Source organism: Lytechinus pictus, chromosome 3 (assembly GCF_037042905.1).
Source record: "Lytechinus pictus isolate F3 Inbred chromosome 3, Lp3.0, whole genome shotgun sequence".
Classification (NCBI taxonomy): Eukaryota; Metazoa; Echinodermata; class Echinoidea; order Temnopleuroida; family Toxopneustidae; genus Lytechinus; species Lytechinus pictus.
In genome coordinates this window covers 54,013,319-54,037,975 of record NC_087247.1, presented here as the reverse complement: position 1 = coordinate 54,037,975, position 24,657 = coordinate 54,013,319, and the positions used below count along the sequence as shown (strand labels likewise).

Genomic DNA, 24,657 nt, shown 5'->3' with positions numbered 1-24,657 from the left:
AGAAATTGACCATTCTGATCAAGAACGCTATTGAGTAGCTCAAACTGGAAACAACACATTACAACACCTTTTTGTTTTTATGGTGTGAGGTTACATATTACATTGTGTGATTGTATTTTCTATTTTGCAGGAACAGTTGCAGATGATGGAGTGTCGCTTTTCATCTGCTGAATCAAGCCGTGTTATCTTGGCCAAGGAGCTGGATTCATTGAAGATGGTCCAAGAAAAGCTCTCCAAAGATCTGGTTGTAAGTTGCTCACCATTTCTTTCTCAGTTTGTTTGTAGGTCCTGGACCTCGTTGCATAAAAGATACTATTATGGTAACTTTGCCATCCAGTGGTAACTACCATGGTAACAACAGACCTGCCAACCAGTATGTTATAGCCGTATTTAGTACGTTTTTGCAACCAAAATACGGCAGTACGTTTTTTCTTTGAAAAATATGTTTTTTTACTAAATCATAATTTATTGAGAAAAATAATCTCTATATTTCATAAAACGTACACAAATATGGTTATTAGATCAATGTAATTTCAGGTAAATTGTTTTTTTTTCAATCATTTTTTTAAAACCAGGGTGAAGATATACACATGTTTTAATGTTTTTTTTTTCATCTGCAAGAGCAGTGCGCATTTTAGCTTGCATGCAGCTTGAGCGCCGCGATGAGCGAGTGCGCCAAGCATTTTATTATGAAATACACTTTTTTGGGGAAAAATGCAGTTTTTTTTATCACAGAATACAGTTTTTCATTCCCAGAGGTTGGCAGGTCTGCATATTTATCTCACAGGGTAAAAAATACTGATTTTTTTGTCAAAATACTGATTTTGGGGGATAAGAATACTGAAAATGCAAAATACAACTTGGCAGCTCTGTAACAATGCTAAACAGCCAATCAAAGTCAAGGATTCCATGCAAGTTACCATTTGATGGCCAAGTTACCATGATAGTAACTTTTATTCAACAGGATCCAGGTCTGCAAACATGGTCAAAGAGAGAACATTGATTACTATGATTCAAGTTTATTTTGCTTGCTGGACACTGTATAGGCATTTCATACTGCACATTATATATAGGCCTACCATCTATTTACCACAGCTTTACTTTAGTTGCCCTCAGAAAAAAATTGCTCAAAATTGAGATGGTTTCCAGATTCTTTTCCAAAAATGTATTAATTCAGTAAGTAATAAATTAACTAATAAGTCTGAATTGCACTAATATTTCACTGCTACATTTCATTACTTTTTTTCTTTCAAGTCAAGTTTATTGCTTAAAAATTTCAGCAAAAAGTCTGAATTCAAGCGTGAATTATGCATGAATTAGTATGATCATTTTAATTACAAAGATATCTTACTGATTAATTATGAAAATTTGTAAATATAGCATGCTGAATACAATCACATGGTCAACAGCCAAGATTTCAAGGGGGAGGCAACCCCCCTCCAATCGTTAGAGTTACCTGATAAAGTAAGGTATTTTTATTCTCAAATCAAATAAATGTGGCATGTGGCCTGTAGTATCTGTATTTCCTTTTAATAGAAACTCTGCCTTCACATCAATCGTGACTGGAGAAAATCTCTTGAAAATATATTTTTGATACTTTTTATGATAAAGGCTGCCAAGACTGAGAAGGAATCATTGAAGGTGGCCTTGGATCGTCAGACTAAGGAGATGAAAGAAGAGAAGAAGAGAGTGCAGTTACAAAGCCATCAAAATAGAGAGAAAACAGCCCTTCTACAAGAACAGATCAGTGCTCTAAAGGATGGTATACAACAACTTGCACAGGTGGGACTACAAAATTAAAATTAATCCAAATGTAGACAACTTCATATATATATATTCTGTACTAAATGGCAGATATTTTAACTAAATCAATGGCAAATATATGTTTAAAATTATATCAGTAATAAGGGGGTGACATGCTTCTGATAAACAGCCATTCATTTGGTTTTATCAACCCTGATGGGCATGTGTTACTGCTATATTTTTGTTTTTATGCGTCCATGCTATGTAAAGGTTATTCATGATTTGTATTACGTATGGTTGTATGCCTTGGTCAAATAAATGATAATTATCATAATTGTGTTACCAAATGGTATGTTTAATAATGCAGCAGCTTTCATTGACATTATGTATTTGACCAAGCAGTTGTAAACAAACATTGGCAAAGTGTGGTTTGGATTTAGATTCAGGAATCTGAATAAGTACCAAATGACAGAGGAAAAGTAGCCATTTTTGGGTTTCTGAAGGATACCGATGCATTGAGAAAATATGAATTTTTATAAAAAGTAAAGTAGACAAAATGTCAGTTACTTGTATATTTCCAGTCTTAAATTTACATTTATTCCCACTGCACAGGTGTAAGGTTTAAATCAATTAGAACCATGGAATATTATAGCAAGTTCATTATAAAGAACCTGACATGTTACAAGACATGAGTAAGATCAGCAACTTTGTCATAGCATCTTTTACAATTATCTGACATGATCTGTTATACAAACTGATGCTCTTTAAAATGTACAGGAGAAGGAGATGGCAACCAAGGGTACCAAAGGATCTCAGGAGGCCCAACAGATTGCTACCAAGGACCTGAAAGACAAGGTCAGACGTACACAGTTTCAATGCAAGGAGGAGGTCCGCAGACGTGCAGAGCTACAGAAGAAGATGGTAGGTACATTCCTCAGCAGATCATCATACATGATCATGCAGCTCGATAGTCTTCCTAGGGGGTGTTGTAAAAAAAATTGAAATCTTTTGCAAGTCATTAATTGGTCCCAAAATGAATTATAAATATTGCAATCGATTTGAAATTTGCAAAAATTGATTACATGTATACTTCTTGCAATTAAAAAAGTAATTTACTTTAATTGAAATTAATGTTTCAATTGCAATTTTGAAATTGATATGTAAATTCAATTCCAAATGCTGTTTTAACAACACCCCATCAGCTATAAAAGACACAGTGTGATGTCATCTATTGAATCTGCTGAAAATGTATTGTCTTAGTGTAATGGTTAATCATTTGGGGTCATGTCATATCTCCCTTGTCCTTTGATGTTTCCTTTTGACTAATTTACGCTCCTGTTGGTTGATTATTCTGAAGTTTAATTCCTTGCTGAGGGGTGGTAGGCCTTGGGATAATGTTGGCAACACTGGAAAGCTTTGATATTGGTAAATTTGCTTAGTGATGTATTAAATGAAACCAAAACCCTATGAGAGAAGCAATCTAATTGGAAAGAATAACATGAGATGACCAATTCTGAACGGGTTTCAACAAAATTGGTTATGATATAAGAGATATATGGAAAGTTTGACAATCTTGCAATACTTTTTATAGGGAACCTTATATTGGCAAACATGCTTCAAAGTAGCTGATTTTGTGGGCAACTCTCTTTTTTTACACAAATTGTCTGATTATCTCCTTTATTTTACATGTTTCTGATTATATCACCCTTGATTTGACATGTGGTGTGAATTATATTTTCCCATGACATTTGTTGTGCTTATAAGGAGGCAATGTGCCATTTGAGATGGGGAAAATCTTAAAATTTGTACAAACACATCAGCCATTTTGAAACATGTTTGCCAAATTATGGATCCCCATAAAAAGTACAAAACTTTTTTAACTTTTGAAGCTCTCTTATTTTATAACTGAATGTAATAAAGCTACTTATATATTGATCCTCTCATTTTACTCTTCGCAGATTGATTTTCTACTTTGGTTTTGGTTCTCTTTAATATATCTTTTGTATCACATATGATTTTCATTCTAATGGTTATCTTCTTCATCATTTCTGTTCTATTTCAGCATGCCATGGAGGCCACTTACCGCGATGAAAACCAGGAGCTGAAGCGGGAGATTGAGGAATTGCGACTCCGTCTGCAGATGGGCGCTGAAGAGTACAAGAAGAAGTACAGTGAATGTCGCCAGCTAGAGGCAAAGCTGGAAAAGCGAAAAGTGATGAAAGAATCTAGCCAAACAATGACAGCATCAACAGACAGCACATCTGAATGGAAGGATGTGGAGAAAAACATGTCCTCTATTGCTCAAAGTAAGTGTTTTGGATCATTCAAGTAATTTGTTGTGATGGCAGATACCTCAAGGGCTGTGTTGATTAATAAATCTAAATTAAGAAGTAAGATGAAACGGTTGCTTTGAAGAACTACTTGTCCATTGTGGTATCAAGTTGATGTTAATAAGTGAAGTCATGGCTGTTAAGTCACTTGATTTTGGCAAAATACCCCTCTATCACCTCTTCTGCATGTACCTCTCTATTTGTGAAAAAGTCTTTTGGATTCCATAAATTGTTAAAATTACATCAGGCAAACTTTCAATTAAATAACAGTTCTGATGATGATGATGATTTATGAATCAATCCAAACTTACTACTTAAAAATTTATGTCCCAAGATTTTGATGGGATAAAGCCTTCATCATGATAAGAGTTGTTCATGGTCCAATCATATGTTACCATTTCCAAACCTTACCCATTCTGCCAGAAAAGCTCTTTGGTTTGCAGAAATCCTTGCATTTATTTTCACAATTTCTCTCTTCTTTTTTTTAAATTACACCATGCATTCTCTTGAAGATTTTAGATACTGTCTTTGTTTTTGTGTATAGGTGGAGAGGGCAATGGATATATGAGAGGGACTCAAACATTGGAGGTAGTGAGTAACAGTCAAGGTAGTCAGGTGGTTTCAGAGCAGACATCTCAAGCAGTACAGGCAATTAGTAGCCAGGCTACCCAAGGAAGTCAAATCACCAACCAGGCATCACAAGCTATTCAAGCTACTACAGGTATGTGTGATGACCAAAAAAAAGGTAAAAAGATGAGATAAAAATGATTACAAAAAGGGAAATAAAGAAGAGTATTAATGAGAGAGGGCATGGTCATGCATTTTTTATTTTACCCCTGTTATACTATGGAGAAAACTATGTTTAGGTTGTGTATACCTATTATCAAAAGTGCCCTTGCACTGTATCTGATATTCATTGATTGCAATTGAACAGCTCTTCTTGAAGAATGACAGAACGTAATAATAATAATGGTCTTTATTGATACATCAATAAACATTTGTTGCAGCCAAAGGCTGAATTGCAAATGCTTGTAAAAGATAAAAATATTGACATATAAAATTGACAAAAGTGCAAACAAACAAGATATATATGGATTAAAAAACACATGAAACAGCTAGTCAATACACTGTAAAGAGTGTTCTCCATTCGAACTTGGAAGGTTGAAAAAAAATGAGAGTGGCGATATGGAATTAGGTTGATCAATGAGCATAAGACATCAATAAGTATTTAACACATGTGGAACCGAAACAGTAAGAACAGCAGGGGAAAAGAAATGTGTAACAGTTGGCATAATCATTGAGTAACATTGTGGATTATTGAATTATAAAGAGAACAATAAATCAGTGTAAAAGAACAAAAGGCGGTTAACAAAGTCGAATGGAGCACTGAACTATGATAAAGAGTAATTGGCATGCATTGAAAAATTTAAATTATACATTCAACACATAATCAGGAATTTGTAACAAAAGTACAATTTCGCCCCAGCAACAAGCCGACCCAAACGGAAAGAGGATCGAAACAAGGATAGCACTGAGCATTCTAGCCATACCTCCTCCATCCATTCAAATCAACTTGCAGCTGGAGGGGACTTGACCTAAAAGAAGAGAAAAGAGATAGGGAGAATGGAAGGACAGAAAATTGGAAGAAAGAAAAAAAAAGACAACAGGAAAGAGAAAGAGAAAGTAAAGATTTTGTATGTAACGAGTACAACAAGTTAAAAACCTTTAAAAATGTGAGAGATAAAATTGCAACTCTTACTTCTAACCGATTTTACTTCAACGTGATTGCACTTAATACTGGAGGTGTATGTACATGTACATAAAGCATTCAAATATCAATTCTACCAAGTACGTAAATAATTCTACCATGCATAACTCTACTTCATAATAAGAAACTATGTTGTCATTTAATAAGAGCTTTTCAGATTAAGGTATTTTCAAAGCACATATAGAAGAATATATTGCATGCAATAAATTATAGTTTTTTTCCAAATACATGATATGTATGTTAGATGTAAAAGTCAGATGTGGAAACAATCTGAAATGAGTTAGAACAGAATCCAATAAAATGACCAACCAGTATTTGTCTGTGTAAATACACAAAAATATATTCAAAATTATTTTAGTAGAAAATGTGTAATTGCTGAGAAATTGACAAAATAGGCATGGTATTCCAATCAGGTATCAGGTCTTCATTTTTTCTGGCATTAAAAATACACTGCCCCATTTGTGCCTGTTTGTGTTGATGATCTTCAGTGTCCTTTTTGTCTCACCTGCCATATTGAAATCTTAACCAAGGTTAAGTTTTTTAAATGTCTTCATAACTTAGAAAGTATATGGACCTAGTTAATGAAACTTGGACATAAGGGTAATCAAGTTTTACTGACATTCTGTCTTAGTTTCAGGTCACATGACCAAGGTCCAAGATCATTTAGGGTCAATGAACTTTGACAATTTTGGGGGTATTTGTGGAATTGTCATCATAACTTAAAAATTTTATGGATCTAGTTCATGAAACGTAAACATAAGAACAATTAAGTATCCCTGAACATCCTGTGCGAGTTTTAGGTCACATGACTATGGTCAAATGTCATTTAGGGTCAACAAACTTTTATAATGTTGGAGGTATTTGTCGAATTGTCATAATAACTTTAAAAGTTTATAGATCTAGTTCATGAAACGTGGGACATAAGAGTAACCATGTATCCTTGAATATCTTGTGCGTGTTTCAGGCTACATGACCAAAATCAATGGTCGTTTTGGGTCAGTGAACTTTGGCCATGTTGGGGGTATTTGTTGAATTGGCATCATATTAACATAGGAAGTTTATGGATCTACACACGTAGTTCATGAAACATAGATATAAGGGTAATCAAGTATGAATGTTTGTTTTGCACATGTCTTAGGTCACATGATCATGGTCAAAGGTCATGTTGGGGCAATGGACATAGTATTTTATTATCATGAGGGTTTTCTTTTGTGAATAATTATTTAATAGCTGTTTACAGAGTCAGCACTGCTGCTATATCGAATCGCGTAATGCAGGCGAGTTTAGCCTAGATTTCATGAATTCATGATTTCCCAAAGTTGAATTTATGTAATAGTACCTAACCCTAACCATCTTGATTTATGAAGATATGATGACCATTAATATTGTTTATAAAAACTTTCTTATAAACTCATTGTTTGCTGTAACTACAGGTACTTAGCTTTAAACTTTACATCTTACATCAAGATCATAACATGAGAGAATCCTTTCTATATTTTGCAGCCTCTGGTGAAAGGGGTCGTACTCCTTTTGCCAAGAGTTATTAGTCATTTGCCCCCCCCCCCAAAAAAAAAAAAAGTACAAAATAAATAGTTGTTTAGAAGCATTTTGTCTTATCTTTGGAAACTTGTTGTTTTATCAACCAGGTATCCAAGCCTCTAACTTGACTACCCAAGCTAGTCAGGCAACAACCAACCAAGCCACACAGGGCAGCCAGGCAGCAGGAACCAATAAAGAGATGGGTACTCAATCCGGACTGCCTGCCGTAGCAGTGAAGATGGAGGGAGCCCTCCAGAGGCCAGCCTCTCGTGATGATACATTTGATCTGAAAGAGATGCATGAACAGATGTGTTCTCTCTCCAAGGAACTTCATGAGAGGAAGAAGGAGATTGATAGCTTCAAGCGCATGTATCAGGTCACTATCAAGAATATTGCTTTTATTCCTGAACACAATGATAAAGTTTACTTCTGGATGTACCACAAAGGTTTGGAGAAAATACACCTACCATAATGATTTTGATTGGCCATTGTTATTTAGAAATTGATGAGACAAACCTTTGTGTTACAGCTCCCCAAGGCCTATTTCATAAAGCCTTACATGTATTGTGTATTGTAAACTTGCCATTATTGTAATTTTCATGGAAGATACTATCTATATTTCGTACCCAACACCCAACGTTTTTTTTTCTTAATTATGATTTTATGTGGTTTATGCAGGAGGAGCGTGAGAAGGCTTCACATTTGGAGCGTGTATGGCAGCTGAAATACCAGTCTATAGAGGTAAATATCTTCCCTTTTTGTAACACTTTTTTTTTTTCATACAAATATTAAAGTGTTTCAACACAAATTACACTTTAATTACGTTTGGTTTATACAGACATATTCAACTGATGTATAAAGCATTAGTTTCATTTTTTATCTTTCTCTCTCTCCTCTCTTCCCTTAAAGCCACAGCACACCTTACGACTGGTCCACATTCGATTTGGAGCAAATAGCAATTTCCTCATTTTCTGAAAATATGAATGAAAAGTATCTTTTTATTATAGGTTCAAATCATAGCCAATGGTACGACCACTATGACGTCATTACGACTAGATATTAAATTCGCCTTTATTCTAATAAGGATGATAGCATAGTCACAGATTTGAACATAGGTATTCATATGATGATTTTGAGCATTACACAGTAAGATATTCCATGTCTCAATATCAGCATCAAATTCTACTACGTTTTATTTAAAAAATCAGGTTGCAGATTAATCGTAAGGTGTTCGGTGTCTTTAATGTTACCCCTTCTCTTATCTCAGCATAGCACTGTTAAATAACCAATATTAAATAATCCATCTTCTTTCAGAGCAAGAATACTGAGCTACAGGACAAGAACAATAAGATGCTTAATGACTACACCAACATGAAACACAGCTATGAGAGTGTCAAGTTTGACATGGAGTCCCAGCGCAGGTCAGCTCCAGCGCCTCAAGAACCTAGTGACCGACCAAAACAATTTGTTAACCCATATGCTCAGCAGACCAGCCCTTCTCCTCCGTAAGTTAAATGAGCTTTCATTTATGATCCAAATGTATTCAATTAGAATGTTAATAATGGGATCTTGAATCTTTGGATCTGATATACATTCTGGAGAGGAGAATGATTAATATTTCAAACATTGATATATATCGTACTGTAATTATACATAAGAAATTATAGAAGTTAAAAGGGTTTTATTTCCTATTATGACTTTTCATATTGGTGAAGCAATTACTTTGTTTTCAATATAAGATATTCAGTCACTTGCCATACATATATTGTGGTCTTAGTGAAATTTTGTTATTTCAGATTTAGAATCGAAATAAAACTGTCAAAAGTACAATTTGTTGAGGAAAAGGGGACTTCAAATCCACATTTTACAAGTAAAATGATTCTTCTTGAATACATTTGTAAATTTAAATGGTGGCTGTTGCAAATGTTGCATTTACATTTCCTAACAGCAAGCGTGGAATAACTTATGCATGGATTGTATCACTTCTTATGTTAAAGTTTGTTTTGTTTTTTATGTGCCACTTCACTTACTGATTTATATTTAGTTTCCTCTCCCGTGTCCTCCATGCTTGGAATTTACTCACAATTAACCATCTTCACCATCTCCCTTCATCCATTCTTAGAATGCAGAGTGGTAACCCTTCTCCATTAGACTCTGTCTATGGCAATCCCTATGGAGAAGGCGCTTTACCCTCAGCTCTCATGGAAGTGTCTATTGATAGCATGAACTTGGGCAGTATTCGCTACCCTCCTGATATGGTTGAAGATGCAGTCTTGTCTGATGCTTCAGATTCCATTCCCCCTGCCTTACTGCCAGAGCCCCTCCAACCAGATGTCCTACCAGAAGGTACTTGTCATTTACAAACATACATTTACCTACATGGAATCACATATATGGGACAATGTGTTTTTTTTTTACCAATAGAAAAACACAAATTGTGGGACTATAGTTTACAAATCTGTAGCAAGTATTATGCAACAATTGTAGCTACATTTATAGCTCTGCAGCAATTGAAAATTTCATGGTGCTCATACAAAAATTGAGATCTATATACTTAACTGTTAAGAATTTAGTTACATGTCATAGTAAGATGATGCTTTGTGGTATGAGCAATCGCAGAAAAGTGTTGTGGTACACCATGTGTAAAGTCCTGGAAGGACTGAGATAAGAAAAGTGGATAGAATTGGAGGTGAATTAGAAAGGCGAGAAAGTGGAGGCTTGAAAGTAGAGTATTTTTTTAAATGAGTGTAGTCCTTAAAAGGACTGTAAACCAGAAGGAGTGGAAAGCTGAGTAGTAGGCAGGCTTGAGTAGGTGAAAGAAGGCTGGCTTGAGTTGGTGAGAGAAGGCTGGCTTGAGTAGGTGAGAGAAGGTTGGCTTGAGTCGGTGAGAGAAGGCTGGCTTGAGTAGGTGAGAGAAGGCTGGCTTGAGTCGATGAGAGAAGGCTGGCTTGAGTCGGTGAGAGAAGGCTGACTTGAGTAGGTGAGAGAAGGCTGGCTTGAGTAGGTGAGAGAAGGCTGGCTTGAGTTGGTGAGAGAAGGCTGGCTTGAGTAGGTGAGAGAAGGCTGGCTTGAGTCGATGAGAGAAGGCTGGCTTGAGTAGGTGAGAGAAGGCTGGCTTGAGTAGGTGAGAGAAGGCTAGCTTGAGTCGGTGAGAGAAGGCTGGCTTGAGTCGGTGAGAGAAGGCTGGCTTGAGTCGGTGAGTAGAGTCATAGCAGCAGCAGGAGAGTAAACTTAATGTTTCGGGCAGGTTGACTGTCTGTTTTCAGGAGCAGGAGTCTCTCACTTTACACATGGTGTACCGTCTTCTGCGAATGTCATAGTGACATATTGTAAACTAGAACTAGAGGCGGTGTAGTTTTACTTCTAGGTATATCTTCTAGGTGTATCTTCCCTGCATGTTGTATTGTTTCATGTAAGCATGAAGAGATGGGTTTAGTCATGCATGGTATTTTTGTTTTTGCTTTATCAACAAAGCTTCTGACATTGATAGACTGATCCTTGATGTGTACTGGTTTTTATGTTTTGTGAATTGTAGGGAAGATAGCTGCAATCAAGATGATGTCCTCCAAACTGGAAGGGAAGAATGATTGTGGGATGGTTCAAACAGAACAGACTGATGATGATAGGTAAAGTGCAGTCATATATCTAATGGGACAAATAATATAGAGATTGCCTGTTTCTGCAAATCCAATTGTTGATAATGACACTTAACCCCATTTAGAGATATGTAAAGGACCTTGACCTGAGTTAATTATAAACAATTATAATAATAACAATTATAAAATCTGACTAGTCCTCATAATGAAATCTGTAGAAAATCTATCAATTTATATTTTCACATAGAGGGGTAGAGACTAAATAGAAATCATTGAGTATGCTCACAAATTGCATGATTTTCAGCTGCATGATTGCAGAATGTCAATACCATGTGACCGATGAGAGCTTCAAGACTTAATTCATGAGCCCAGGTGTATATCATTGAATTGAAATGAATCTATATATTTACCATGTAGAATGGTCTTCCATAGTTATACTTGTATCTAATATTCTTGTATTTATGCATATACTAATGAAAAATAGTTAAATCTTTACCAAATTTTTTGTTTGGTTGATGGTAAATTAATGATAAATATATCAAATGAGGTGTTTTACAGTCAGAATAGATATCATTTAGGCTTTGGTGTGTCATGTTTGCAAGTAATACATAGTTTTTTTTTTTTTTTTTTAATAGTTGCATTACCTGATTAGGATACAAATAATACATTTGCATACTGTACCACCATCTTTAATTTAATTAATTTCACAGGGAGGATGCACAGTTTGTAGATGCCCAGGAATTCCCAGAAGAAGTGATGACAAGCCCGACACCTGACCCCATGGCCCCTCCCATGCCAACCTGTCCACCCCCTCCACCCGAGGAGGAGCCTAAGAAATGCCCAGAGTGTGTGATTGAGTTCCCATACAACTACCCTGAGGAAGATTTTGTCAGGCATGTTCAGAGGCACTTTGCTAAGCTTTGTCCTGTCTGTTCATGTCTCCTAGATCCTCAGATCAGTCAGGTGGACTTCCAGGTTCATGTTGAACGCTGCATCATGTCCCGCAACTGAGAGACTACTTCTTGGTCCTGTTTCATTAAGAAGTGTTATAATAATAAATGCACAGTTTGTATAATAAGTTACTATCAACCAATCTAATTGAGTGAGTTCAGTAGCTTAAAACTGTAATTGAAAAGTTGTTATTGTAACAAGTTTATGAAATTTGCCCCCTAAAATAAATGTGGCCTGCTCTCCTCCAGATATTGAAGTAAAGCCCTGAAACCATAATGAAAAAATGTAGATGAACAATAAATGTTTTTTCCTTCTATAAAGAACTAACTCATCCCTTTCTGTGACCAAAATTTTAACCTACTTACAAAGTGCAACACATACCCGACCCTGAAAAAATAATATATCTGATAGAAAAGGGAATCCCCATACCTTATTGTTATATGATACATCCCTTGTACTTGGAACATACACCATTCTCATTTCTTAGTTCTTAATCCTTTAAGATGGCATCCGGGGTTTTGCAAATTATGCCCTACATCTGAAGTTGAGTACATCTATACATTCTCATTTTCTCTGATTTTCTCAAGATTTTATTGTCTAGAATCCAAGATCTGTTTTGCAGTATGTTAACTCTAAAATTCTTGGACAATCTAGAGAAAGAAGAATATGGAATTACAACAAGTTCCTGTAGGATGTCCACAAATTTTGACATTTGATGCTTTTGTGAAAACAGCATCCTCTTATAAATTTAGTAAAATTCCCTCCATTGACATGGAGATAACAACTAAGCTATTATTATCCCTGTTCCTTTGTACTGATCTCACGGAGGATAAAGCAACATTAAGCTATTATTGAAATTATTTAGAAATATATAGCAAGTTTGCAATATCAAAACTCCAGAATATATGTTACGACCCTTGAGGTGTGGCTCAATCTGCAACAAATATTCTGACATTGAAGTATATAGGATGGTATATCTGAAGAAATTGATTGTGTGAGTTGATAATGTTAAGAGGATTAATTGTTACCATTATTTCTTTTGAGCAAAGCATAATGGTAATCAAGCAATTAATATATTAAGATTACTTGTATGCTTCTTCTTGTCTAGAATAAGAATATATTTTCATCCTTTTTATCTCTATGCTACTTACTTCTTTACATGTGTGAGTATGTGTAAATATATACTTTTTTTTCTTCATTATCTTTGATTAAATGCTGTTTATTTTTCTTAAGTTCGGCAGAATTAATTCTATTCATGTCTGACAAAATAAATCTATCCTCTTGGAAAATATCTAGTCTGGAATTCCTTACATGTTCATCAATACCCAAGATTATTGCATTTGTACAATAATTATAGGCATATTTCATTTTGACTAAGATATTCTTGTTGACAGTGGGTTACTTGTATTATAATCTCTCTAAAAATATTTGTCTATTTTATGGTATTATTTTCATCGCTTTGTTTGAAATAAGATTTTATTTTTTCCATTTTATAATGATTGTCATCTTCCTACCCTGATATGTTGATATATTCATGTAATGATCTAATAAAAGCAATCTGTAGTATGCATAAGACGTTAAGCAATGGTAGTTCTACATTTGGTAAGAAAAATAGATAACTATATTTTACTGTATGTTTTGTTATTTTTCATAGTTATGAGTGAGAACTGAGAATGAGTTGTGTGATTGAGTCATTTCTAGCAAGCATATAATATTCAATAAAAGAAAATCCTCAGTATATATCAAAAGCACAGTATATATAGTGTATGTATAATTCATTACTTATCTGAACTCCTACAAAATATAAGATAATGCATGTTTGTCACTAATATTCATCATCAGGATGTCTAGCTATTGATTTTGAACTGAAATACTTCTGAACATCCAAAATTACGTTTTGTTCCTATTCCTTTGCTCGGCCTAATGCTTGTGAGTTGAATTTAAATGCATTATTACTTAGATTACTGAAAAATCACTGGAAAATTGCTTCAACAGATATAATTACATATTTGACTGTGTTCTTTAAGTACATTTGATTTATATTAAGGAACCAAGTGTTTGTTTGTTGTTGTTTTTAGTAGGGTCCCTTTATTGCCATGATCTTCTGAAAATTCTGTTACATTTTTTTTTATTGCAGTTTAATTTCTAAAAAGTCAATATACATTTTTTAATTTAATAGCTGAATATCACTTGTGAAAATCTGAAGAAATTTATTGCAATACTAAAAACTGATTCATAAACCATACTTTACTCCTTAGAATACAATATTATTCTGTGATTTGAAGGAAATGATGATATCAATAGATAACAATGTAGATATCAAAATAAAAGAGACTGATCTTCTTACATGACAGACCAATTATAAGAAAATAAAAATTCATACAATCTGAACGCAAATATAATTATTTATACAGAAACTGCAAAAATCTTTTTTTAATGAAATTTGTTGCTGTTTAATAAGCTTGTGAATGAAAAGAATTAATTAAACTTATGTTTTTATGTAATTTAAGAGATTAGATTGTACAGTTTTCCTTTATCTGTAAATAAATCTGTAGAGAAGTAACAAAGTTTTGCATATATAAGTGACTACAATATCATATTACACATACATTTTTTGTTTGTATTGCCTTAATGCCTGACTTGAATTAAGTTTACATAGATAGTGGCGCAACATTATGCTGTTAATCTGTGTCTACAATGGTAGATGAAATTGCATCACAATGGTTTTGTTCTGTAAATATAATTTCTTAGTTAAACCTTGTGATGATAAATGATTTTTTCTTGATACTAGTTATTATGAATTCTCATGTGTTTCTTTAGTAATGTGCACCATTTCTCATGTGATGTAGCTTAATAATTAATGAATTTGATAAAGTATGATAATGGCAATCATTCTGCATTTAAACATTGCAAGAGTGCTATGTGTGTTTACCTAATTGTTATTGTGGAGTGCCTTTTGTGTTTAGTCCATCTATTTGTAGTATGTTTTACATTTTAAGGCAATTTCCTTGCAGAACTATAAATGTAGATGCATTTGTGTACATGTATTTGTTCTTGTTTGTTTTCAGATAACAGAATTGGTTAAAAAGGACGAGAAAGATCAAGTTATCCATTTCCTCTTTTTGTGCAAGAAATTTGGTTTGGAGCAGAGCCATCCTAGATTTGAAAATAATATTAAATAGTGCAGATATGTACATGTTGTTTGAAATTGTCTATTATAAATTGAAAATGCAACAAAATTGACATAGTAGACAAAGAAAGGAACTGTTTCAGATTTGTTTTACTCATTTGGCTAATTTTTACATGGACTTTCAAATTCAAACTAGAATAAGACAAGACATCTTAATTGACAAACTGTGACCGATTTCTGACCTTTTGTAATTAAGAACTTGAGTTTTTTTTCCATCTACCAGACTTTGAAGGTTTAAATGCCAGCTCATTACTAAAAAAGAAAGCTTATGTTGTACTATACTTATTCTTATTACTTTCTAGACTTTAATGTAATATCCAACTAAGCAGAATATATGACATTTTATCAATTTATTTTGGGGCTTTATGATGTTGGAATAAACATCTACTATCATGCATATTGTAAAATTGTTATTTAGAACAGCATTTTATTGTAGAAATCAATAAAAAAAAATAGGTACACATATATATATATGTATGTTGTAATTCAAGAAAAAACATTGTTTTGGTATGACTCATATTTATTGAACACTTGCATTTTAACCTGAAAGTGCCATCTTACTTCTACAATGCAGATTTATGAGTGGCTACAGGTCACAATCTTTTCCAGTCTATCATTCAGAGTGCCATAACATGTTTCTATAAACCAGGGGTGGTATTCTGAAAACTCTTTGAGTATTGTTATAATTTCCATTATAAGCCACAGGTTATAACCCGGGGGGGGGGGCCACTTCCATTCACGAGTGGATACCATGCGCGACCATGGGGTCTCGAAAAGCACCCTAAACACGTATTTTCCATATACTGAAAATCCACCCCTTAACAAGTATTGGCGTGTAAAACCCTAGCCTTAACAAGTATTGGAAACAAAACTATACTCTTGGCAAGTATTCCCTTAATTGAACCCCTAAACAAGTACAGCGATATTTCATTTGTTATGTCACAGACGTCGGTTTTACCTTTACCTTTTGGATTTAGTACAGCCCCACCTCGCGCAAATCGTACTCTAAACACGTAGTGTTGACTCTTCGGGCAAAAAGTACATCATTTATAAAACATTTTAGTCTTAATTTTGTATACCCTCGCAAATTTGACCCTAAACACGTAGCTTTCCTAGCGAAAATATATACCCTTTTTTCAATATTTTAGTGTTTTTGACACCCTTATTACGTTACGTACGTAACGTGCCCTATCTTGAAAAAGACATCCTTTTTACATGTTTTTTGGTCGCGCATGGTATCCACTCGTCAATGTAAGTGGCCCCCCGGGGTTATAACACCAACAAAGTTCTCACTAATTGGTATTCTGAGAAGTGTTACAACTTGTGTTATAAGTCAGCTGAAACATACCACAAAAATAACATCCAATCCAAATCTGTCAAGAATGACAATAATTTCAATAAATAGGAGCACTCTCTCTATAGCAAAGGTGCTTGACTTACCTGATGATAGGTGAGGCTGGGTTTAAATTCTATTTAAACAAATCATGTCAAATTTGCCCTGCGGGTATACTTCTCCAAACAGAAGTCAAATTCCCTGTGAAATTTTGCTTCATTAGTAAAAGGCATTTTTAAAAAGGCTTCGAGTTCATCTATCCTCTCATTACGATTTAAAAAAACCCACACAAACACACCAACAAGATGAGCAAGACATCTGCTGCCTGAAGATACATCATACAAAATTAACACACCTACCCTTTTTATATGCTCCTAGACGGGACGTATTCTGGTATCACGCTCGGTGTCCGTCCGTTAACTTTTCCTTGTAAAAGCGATAACTTCAATTTACCTTAACCTAGGCTCACATAATTTGGTGTATATGATACTAGCATGAATCCCAGGAAGCTTATTGATTTTGAGGTCAAAGGTCAAGGTCACAGTGACATATTTTCATCTTACCCTTCTGAAGTCATGTAAATGCAATAACTTCAGCTTAACCTAACCTAGGCTCATATAATTTGGTGTGTATGATACAAGCATGGATCCCAGGAAGCCTATTGATTTTGAGGTTACAAGGTCAAAGGTCAAGATCACAGTGACATGTTTTCATCTTACCCTTCTGAAGTCCTTGTAAATGCGATAACTTTAGTTGAACTTAACTTAGGCTCATATAATTTGGTGTGTATGATACTAGCATAGATCCCAGCAATTCTATTGATTTTGAGGTCAGAAGGTCAAAGGTGAAGTCGCCACCTTCCACTTTTCTTGCTTGACCAATAACTCAATTTTCCGCGTTACAGGCGGGCGTATTATGTGCTCGCCTTAGTGACACTCTTTGTTTTTAAATCTTTGGACCCTGTTGCATTTTGCCATCCAATGGTAACTTTCATGGAATACTTGATTTTGATTGGCTGTTGATCACCATTACCATGGCAGTTACCATTGGATGACAAAGTTATCATAATAGTAAAGTTTATACAATGGGGCCCAGGAGTATAATTATCAGGCTTACTGTGAAGGGTATTACAAATATTGCGCAAAGAAGGTGAGATTTAAAAGAAGATGTAATGCAAGTAGTAACAATATTTATGCTTTTCAGAATACTGATTGCACTTTACAGTAAATAAATAGGACACCTACATGTACCCAGGGTTTATACCGGCAATACTACCCCACATGAAAAATAGCACAGGCAACAAAGATTATCAACAAAAATGCGATGGGAGGGGGTATGATATATTGTGCGCTGTCCCCCTTGAAAGTGATGTCACCAATCCCCATTCCGGATGATCATAAAAGTGACCCTTTCCCTTTTGCACCGTTCTAGCAGTCATAACAACTTGTGACAGAAAAACTTCCTTTTGAAGTAAAGTCTAATTTGCCCATTGCACAATGATAAGATATATTGAAATAAAGGTGAAAGAGATTGATCATTTCAGTAGGGAGTTGGAACTGTTTTGAATACCGCCATCATAATTTTGGAGGAAAAGTTGGCTCTGTATGACCGATATCTCGTCTCCAGTCAACAAAGACAAGTACATGTTCATGTGTTGGATTGAAGAAAATAATGATGTTGGACATGTGTTTCGTGTAGTGAAAGACAATCGATGAATGCTTGTTATAAAAGATGTTTTTGATGCTGTGTGAGGAGTATGCAGCTGATCATAGAAAACAAGCAGCATTCAAGTTTTATTGTCTTTCAGTCGTCTTGCTCTCCGTGGAATAGGGGTTTTACTTTATCCTACAATGTTAAAATAGCAACAACAAAAAATGAAATGAATAATTGAGGCATCTTGTCTTGCATATTCACTGCAAAGTCGGTGTGCATGACATGTGCTGTGGTGATAACTGCTCCGCTCTAAACTCCACTCAAATGACCAACTTTAGCCCTGGGCTTAGCCCTATTACCCTACCCTAAACCTGACTTAAAACCCTATTGCAACCCTAACCCTGCATCTCGAAATTAACCCTGGAGCAATTGTCGCAGGAGAAAATGTCATGTCACCGACACAATGGAGTGTGATTGCTACAGATACACATATTGTCCTTTATTATTATCTAGTAAGTGTGACTGACAATATTTCTGAACTGCTGTGAAAACTCCTGGATCCTAGAATATGAATCTGTTTTTTTCTTCATTATTTTCACCCTCTCAATACATTCTCATGCCCGTGAAATTCCACCACATCTTTGGGTTTACCCTTTCCACGATCACCACAACTTCTAAAAATACACATCCATAAAGCTATACAATACATCACTATCACAAATAACAAGAGTCTTATTTTCTTTTCTTGAATGCATCTTTTTATTCTTTTTCTTCTTGTTCACTTTGTTACCTTGATAATTGCATCTTACAAAATACTTGTTGTTTGTTAACTTGTTTTGTTACTGGTTTCCTTTATTGCACAACCATGCACATTTTGTTTCTGAATAGTTGTTTCTATAACTTATATAAAGTTTCAGTCATACAAAGGTTTATAGTACCATCTTAAAATGAGATATAGCAATTGTCATACACACATCACATTTGCGGTCAATATATTTCAAAGATTGATAGAAAACAAGAAATGGCAATAATGTGGAGAGCACATAGGGTTTGCAAGAACATTGGAACAATACATACCAATGTACATCACTTTGACACACAATGCTGAATCAATTCTTGTCAACATTTATCAAATATTAAATTCTTATTTTCAAATTTTTCAATAATAGTATCAATAATATTGCAGTGTTGGAGAAAATTTATTTCCAACAAGTTCAAATTCAATGCAAGTTCGCAACATTTCTAATTTTCAAATTCATGAAGTACAAATAGGAAAAAGAGTTGCATAGAGCATACATTGGTACAAAAGCATATCCATTTGAATGATCCTCAAGCCTGAAGATACATAACATTTGAATATTTCCATCACAAAGGGCATACAAAACTATAGACTACAAGTAGTATACAAAAGCAAGGCTTTTCTCCAACATTTGGAACATCAACTGTTCTTTTGTGCTGCTGATCACAAATGAAATAGAACTACAATCAAGTTTTACACTGAATTTTTCAAGCGTTACTTTCAAAGCATTTTCCAAAGAAACATTAAACAAGGAAACAGCCTCCTATTAAAAAAAAAGAAATAAGAGAGAAAAAGGAAAGTAAAGTCAAAAGTGAACATTTCAACCTAAAACCCTGAACTTCAGTAGCATGTAAATCAAAATAAAAAATAACATTTTACATACAATCAAATCATACAATGGCAAACAAACAGTTGAAGTTTTACAATTTCTAAGGCACAGTCAAATTTAAAGTTTTCAGCAACATTAAATTGAGTATTTATCTGATTCAAAGTATGAACTGAATCAAGCCAGTTTTGTTTAAGGGGAGTGATGAAAGCTGGGATAAGAAAATGATATGAAGATTCACAATAAAATACTAGTATAATGACAAAAAAAGAGGTAAAAATTTTGAAAATAATGTTCCAAACATTTGAGCTTGATACAAAATTATCTCATCACAAAATTCAAGGCATATTTTTCACTTGGTGATATTGGATCCTTTATAACAAGAGTAGTGACAATAATATATGTAATTTGAAAACAAAAGTATTTTCAATCACTGTGAAGCACTTCAATCACAGCTTTGAATCACCTAAATAATGAAATATACTTACAATGAATTATGTTAATAATTGCTCCAGTATATAGTGAGAAAATAAGTTAAATCTCAATATACATAAGGGAAATACAACTCATCATTGAAATTAATGCAGCATTGCAACATTTGATCAGAAATAAATGTACTTTGTAAAGATCACAGCATTTTGCCTTTCACCAGGAATATCATTTTGAAATGAAATCAAAATAAAACTTTACTCAGAGGCAGTGTGATGAAATAAGGACCCTATTCTTAAATGGAGAAAAAAAAGGATTGCAGAAACTTGATGACTATCAACCCCCCCCCCCCTGGTTATAACAACAAAATGTCATTCCTTGAAAGCTTAGTAAATAATTTAGCACCAAAACATAAAATACTGTTTTGTTCTATTTAAATATGTTAATCAACCTTTCAAGAAGTTCTGACATTCATTGCTCTGGATTGATTAAAAAACAATACTAAAATCATATACTTGGCAAATTAGCTTTCACAATGTATATCAAACGACTGCAGGAATATGACAAGTAAGCCTTACATGCACATCTGAATTTGTACCAATCTAAATCATCAATGGAGATTACATTTCTAAACTCACCCCATACAGAATATTTTCATATAATGATAAACCAGGCATGTTTTTAGATTTCAATTTTCATTGAAACAAGTATTAGACAGATCATTCAAAAATAGTGCTGGTCGATATTTTATTTCAATGTTGGATGATTATTTCCAGCATATCGCCCAAAACACCATATATCGCTGATAACACAATATATCGCCAAGGCTGAAAATTCATTATATATATGTTAATTTAAGACCAGCAATTCCTTGAGAGCAAGGAAAGGGGAAATGAAAATAAGACTTAGTTTCATCAGAGCTTGTCCATGAAAAGTGGGCATCTGGGTACCAATTTACAAAGGTTGTTGGTTTAAAACATTACAGAGCAGCATTTGTGGTTGATAAATAGTGATTAACTTTTCATAATTGACAATATTTTGGGCATATCATGTTACTGCGAAATATCAACATAATCATAAAAGCATTATCGAATATTTAATATTTTGTCAATATCACATAATTTCGATAATATCAAAATATCGCCCAGCACTATTCAGAAGCCTCAAATATATGTATATTATACTATTCTCACCTTATATTTAATCACCCTGGTTTCTTGTAAATCTTAAGAGATCTCCCAAAGGCAAATGAGAAAAGTCAAAATGAATTCACCTCCCAGTATGAAAACATGTTATTTTGAGTTTACCTTGGTTGATAAGTGATCACTTTTTATTAGTAAGTACCCAAAAGGTTTGAGGAGCACTTAACTGCAAATGAAAGGTCAATTATGAAAACAATATCTCCATACTGCAATGATGTGGTATATTCCATTGAGTGCTCCACTAATCCAGACACATATTATTTTGTTGATTTTTATAATTCAAATGGAACAACATTACTACAAAAATTCTTCAAAGTAAGGTAAATCATTATCTAATAAATGGTTAAAGACATAACTTTAATTTAATTGTGAATAATGAATCAAAAACATAGAACATCTGGTTGGCAAGATTTTTCCCCTATTCAATATCCCTATTTAACATTTACATGAACAATAAATGAAAGGTTGGATTACATTAACAAACATCACTCTGTAAACTCTTATGACAGAAAAAAAGGCACATTAAGTGGTTGTGTTTCCACCCAAATCAATGAATTCAGATTATTTTCCATCACACATAACCAGATGCTATTAGCTCTTAAACTTCTATACAAATATAACAATCAAATCTCATATTAGGGTACCAATCAGGTTGTGCACTATGATATTTCAGTTATTCTTTAAAAGAAATAACAAACATCCATAATGATTTTTTTTTTCACTTATAACAGGCCATAATTTAATCAGAATTCTTTACCTCACTACATTCTTCCACATAACAATTTAACTTATTGCAATTCTAACTTTATTATTTGAGAAATGTAAATGGAGTAAGTTACCAAAACTGATACATTTGATATGCAAGCATCATTAATATTAACAAGAAATGTGTTATTGTAATCCATTTTCAATTTAGATGAAAGTCTATTCATAAATCTGGAATATAATGGACATGAAATGCATTTACTAAACAGATAACTCTTTTTTATAAATGGTAACTCAGATTGTGTTATCAGACCAACATAAAGATATATAATACATATGATTACATGGATTGTCAGTCAAAACATTCATAACATTCCAAACATATTAATTTGCTTTTCATTACATCTGAATACTATTGATGAAGTCTATTATGTAAATTATTCTTCTTTATACTTTCAAAATGGAAAGTTGATAAAGGAAATAAGATCAAGATAAAGAGAGAGAGAGAGAGAGAGAGAGAGAGTGAAATTAAGTGACACACTGGAATTAAAACATATTTATGAATATTTACAAACTGACATTAGCCAACTAAGAGGTTCATGTCTGATAATACATTTCTAGCAAACACACACAATCTGATCATCTGTTAAAAGAACAGCCATGGTACATCTAGTGTGCCAATATTTCAAACAGCTTGTCAACTTGCTGATACAGTCATGCTTCCTATTCTAATCAAATAGACATGCTTAATTCTTTTGAATAAGCATCTATACATCTAATTTTCAATTCAATGAAATAGTCATTTTCTTCATTCATATTGACTCTAGAAAATAGTATCATCCTTAAAAGTCAATGTGACTAACATATTGTGCCCCTAATCACTTCATTTTGACTCATTTTAGAAATGTGTCTGAATATTCAATTTATATGAGTCTGCCAATTTGTTCATTTAAATTACAAGCCTCACTATTAAGAGATACGACATACTTATCCATGACTCCTTGTAGTAGTCAATCCTATCCACATTAACTCACTGTGGTATTCAAAATTTCTATACAATTTGACTCATTACAAATTTACAATAATCAATCTTCATATTTAGATTGACTCCTATTGGCAGTCAATCATGTTGGGGCGTATTGGAGAAGTTATTGAATATTACAGTTTGACAGATGTCATGACAATGTAAAATATTGCGTGTGTCTCCAAATCTATCCATGTAAATAAAAACTGCCTTTTCTAACATAATAGCAGTGTAAGGCCATAAATATATGCAGCACTGTTAATCAAAGTACCACATTAATATATCTCAAACAGGAACAGACTTAATACATGTTTCTAATGATCTGCAGCTAATATATCACCGACTGAAATCTTGAATTAATTTGTATTTGTTTTTCTTTCAAGATGTCATTCAACATCAAACCAATAGGACCTGCTGTTCAAGAATCAAATCATACCAAAAATAAATAAAACTGATTGCAAATAATGTAATTGTGGTATTTACATAAGCAAAGATAATATATCATTTCATTTTATGACTACAGCAGTCATATTTCAATCATGACCCAAATGAATATCTAAGTGAATCAAAACCAAATACCCTTCTGGTAATATACTTTTGTTCAGTCTCTTGCACATTTCAATGGTATGATTTGGGTATACATACATACAGACTGAAAAGCAACATTGAGTACAAACACACAATCATTTCAGCAACATAGGAAATCATTGAAATGCATGTTAGAGTTAACATTCACTACACTTACTCATTGTTATATTGAAGCAAATACCATAGCTCCAATAGTGCATAGAATGCAAAACTTAATTCCGCTTACTTTCTTACTTGTTTCATTGTTTCTTCAAAAAATATTCAAACATATAAAATAAAAGAGGCAACCATTTATTTGGTGCCAAACACAAAATTTCAACTGAGGTATGTGTAATACACCACAACCATAAACATATATCAAGAGCAAAGAACTCAAACCTTGTCTGAAAAACGTGAGAAAACACTAAAAAAAAGGAAATTCTGAATTATATTCAATTTCATCTCTGTTAACATCAATCATGTAAAAGAACAAAAAATAGAAAAGAAAATGAGGATACAGTATTCAATAAAATGCAATGCAACTCAAGTGAGATGTTTCAATTCAAAGGTACATATATGGCCAACTAAATCATTCAATCTAACGTTCAATTTTGAATCCATGTTCAGCACTTTTGGGTCCAATTGGCTGGCGGAGGACAATCAGACGAAGACCCTTCTCATCATTGGGTAGACTCTGCAGGCGGCGAAGGCGTTCAGGGCGTGGAGTGCTTCTGTTAAGGCGTAAGAGAAAAAAATAAGAGAAAATAATCATTTCCAAATTTGTATACTATTCTGAGCAGATATTATGGTACCGTGTACAGGGAACAAACAGAGATATTTGATGTAACCAGGGTTGGCACGTTTTAAACGGTGTGTTTTAAAACATGTTTTATAACACGTTTTAAAAAACCTGTTTTTTTTTTAAATAAAAAAAGCATGTTTTAAAACACCCCATAGACTTGTGTATTGTAAATTTGCATGGATGTAATTTTAGATAAATGT

General features: G+C 33.7%; 2 protein-coding genes across 2 annotated transcripts in view; one reads left to right on the top strand and one right to left on the bottom strand.

Moving 5' to 3' along the window:
• LOC129256994 (tax1-binding protein 1 homolog) overlaps window positions 1-15,582 on the top strand; it is a 34,920-nt gene extending 19,338 nt beyond the window's left edge. Inside the window, exons 8-18 of the mRNA XM_054895225.2 lie at window positions 131-247; window positions 1,612-1,782; window positions 2,521-2,664; window positions 3,806-4,049; window positions 4,618-4,794; window positions 7,488-7,756; window positions 8,059-8,121; window positions 8,695-8,885; window positions 9,503-9,726; window positions 10,916-11,006; window positions 11,687-15,582. Coding sequence (XP_054751200.2) covers window positions 131-247; window positions 1,612-1,782; window positions 2,521-2,664; window positions 3,806-4,049; window positions 4,618-4,794; window positions 7,488-7,756; window positions 8,059-8,121; window positions 8,695-8,885; window positions 9,503-9,726; window positions 10,916-11,006; window positions 11,687-11,987 — 1,992 coding nt within the window. The 3' untranslated portion in view covers window positions 11,988-15,582. The remainder of the gene's footprint in view (window positions 1-130; window positions 248-1,611; window positions 1,783-2,520; window positions 2,665-3,805; window positions 4,050-4,617; window positions 4,795-7,487; window positions 7,757-8,058; window positions 8,122-8,694; window positions 8,886-9,502; window positions 9,727-10,915; window positions 11,007-11,686) is intronic.
• Window positions 15,583-18,856: 3,274 nt separating this feature from the next.
• Window positions 18,857-24,657, bottom strand: part of LOC129256995 (cold shock domain-containing protein E1-like) — a 48,712-nt gene continuing 42,911 nt past the window's right edge. The window contains exon 22 of the mRNA XM_054895230.2: window positions 18,857-24,386. Within this exon, the coding sequence (XP_054751205.2) occupies window positions 24,254-24,386 (133 nt within the window). The 3' untranslated portion in view covers window positions 18,857-24,253. The remainder of the gene's footprint in view (window positions 24,387-24,657) is intronic.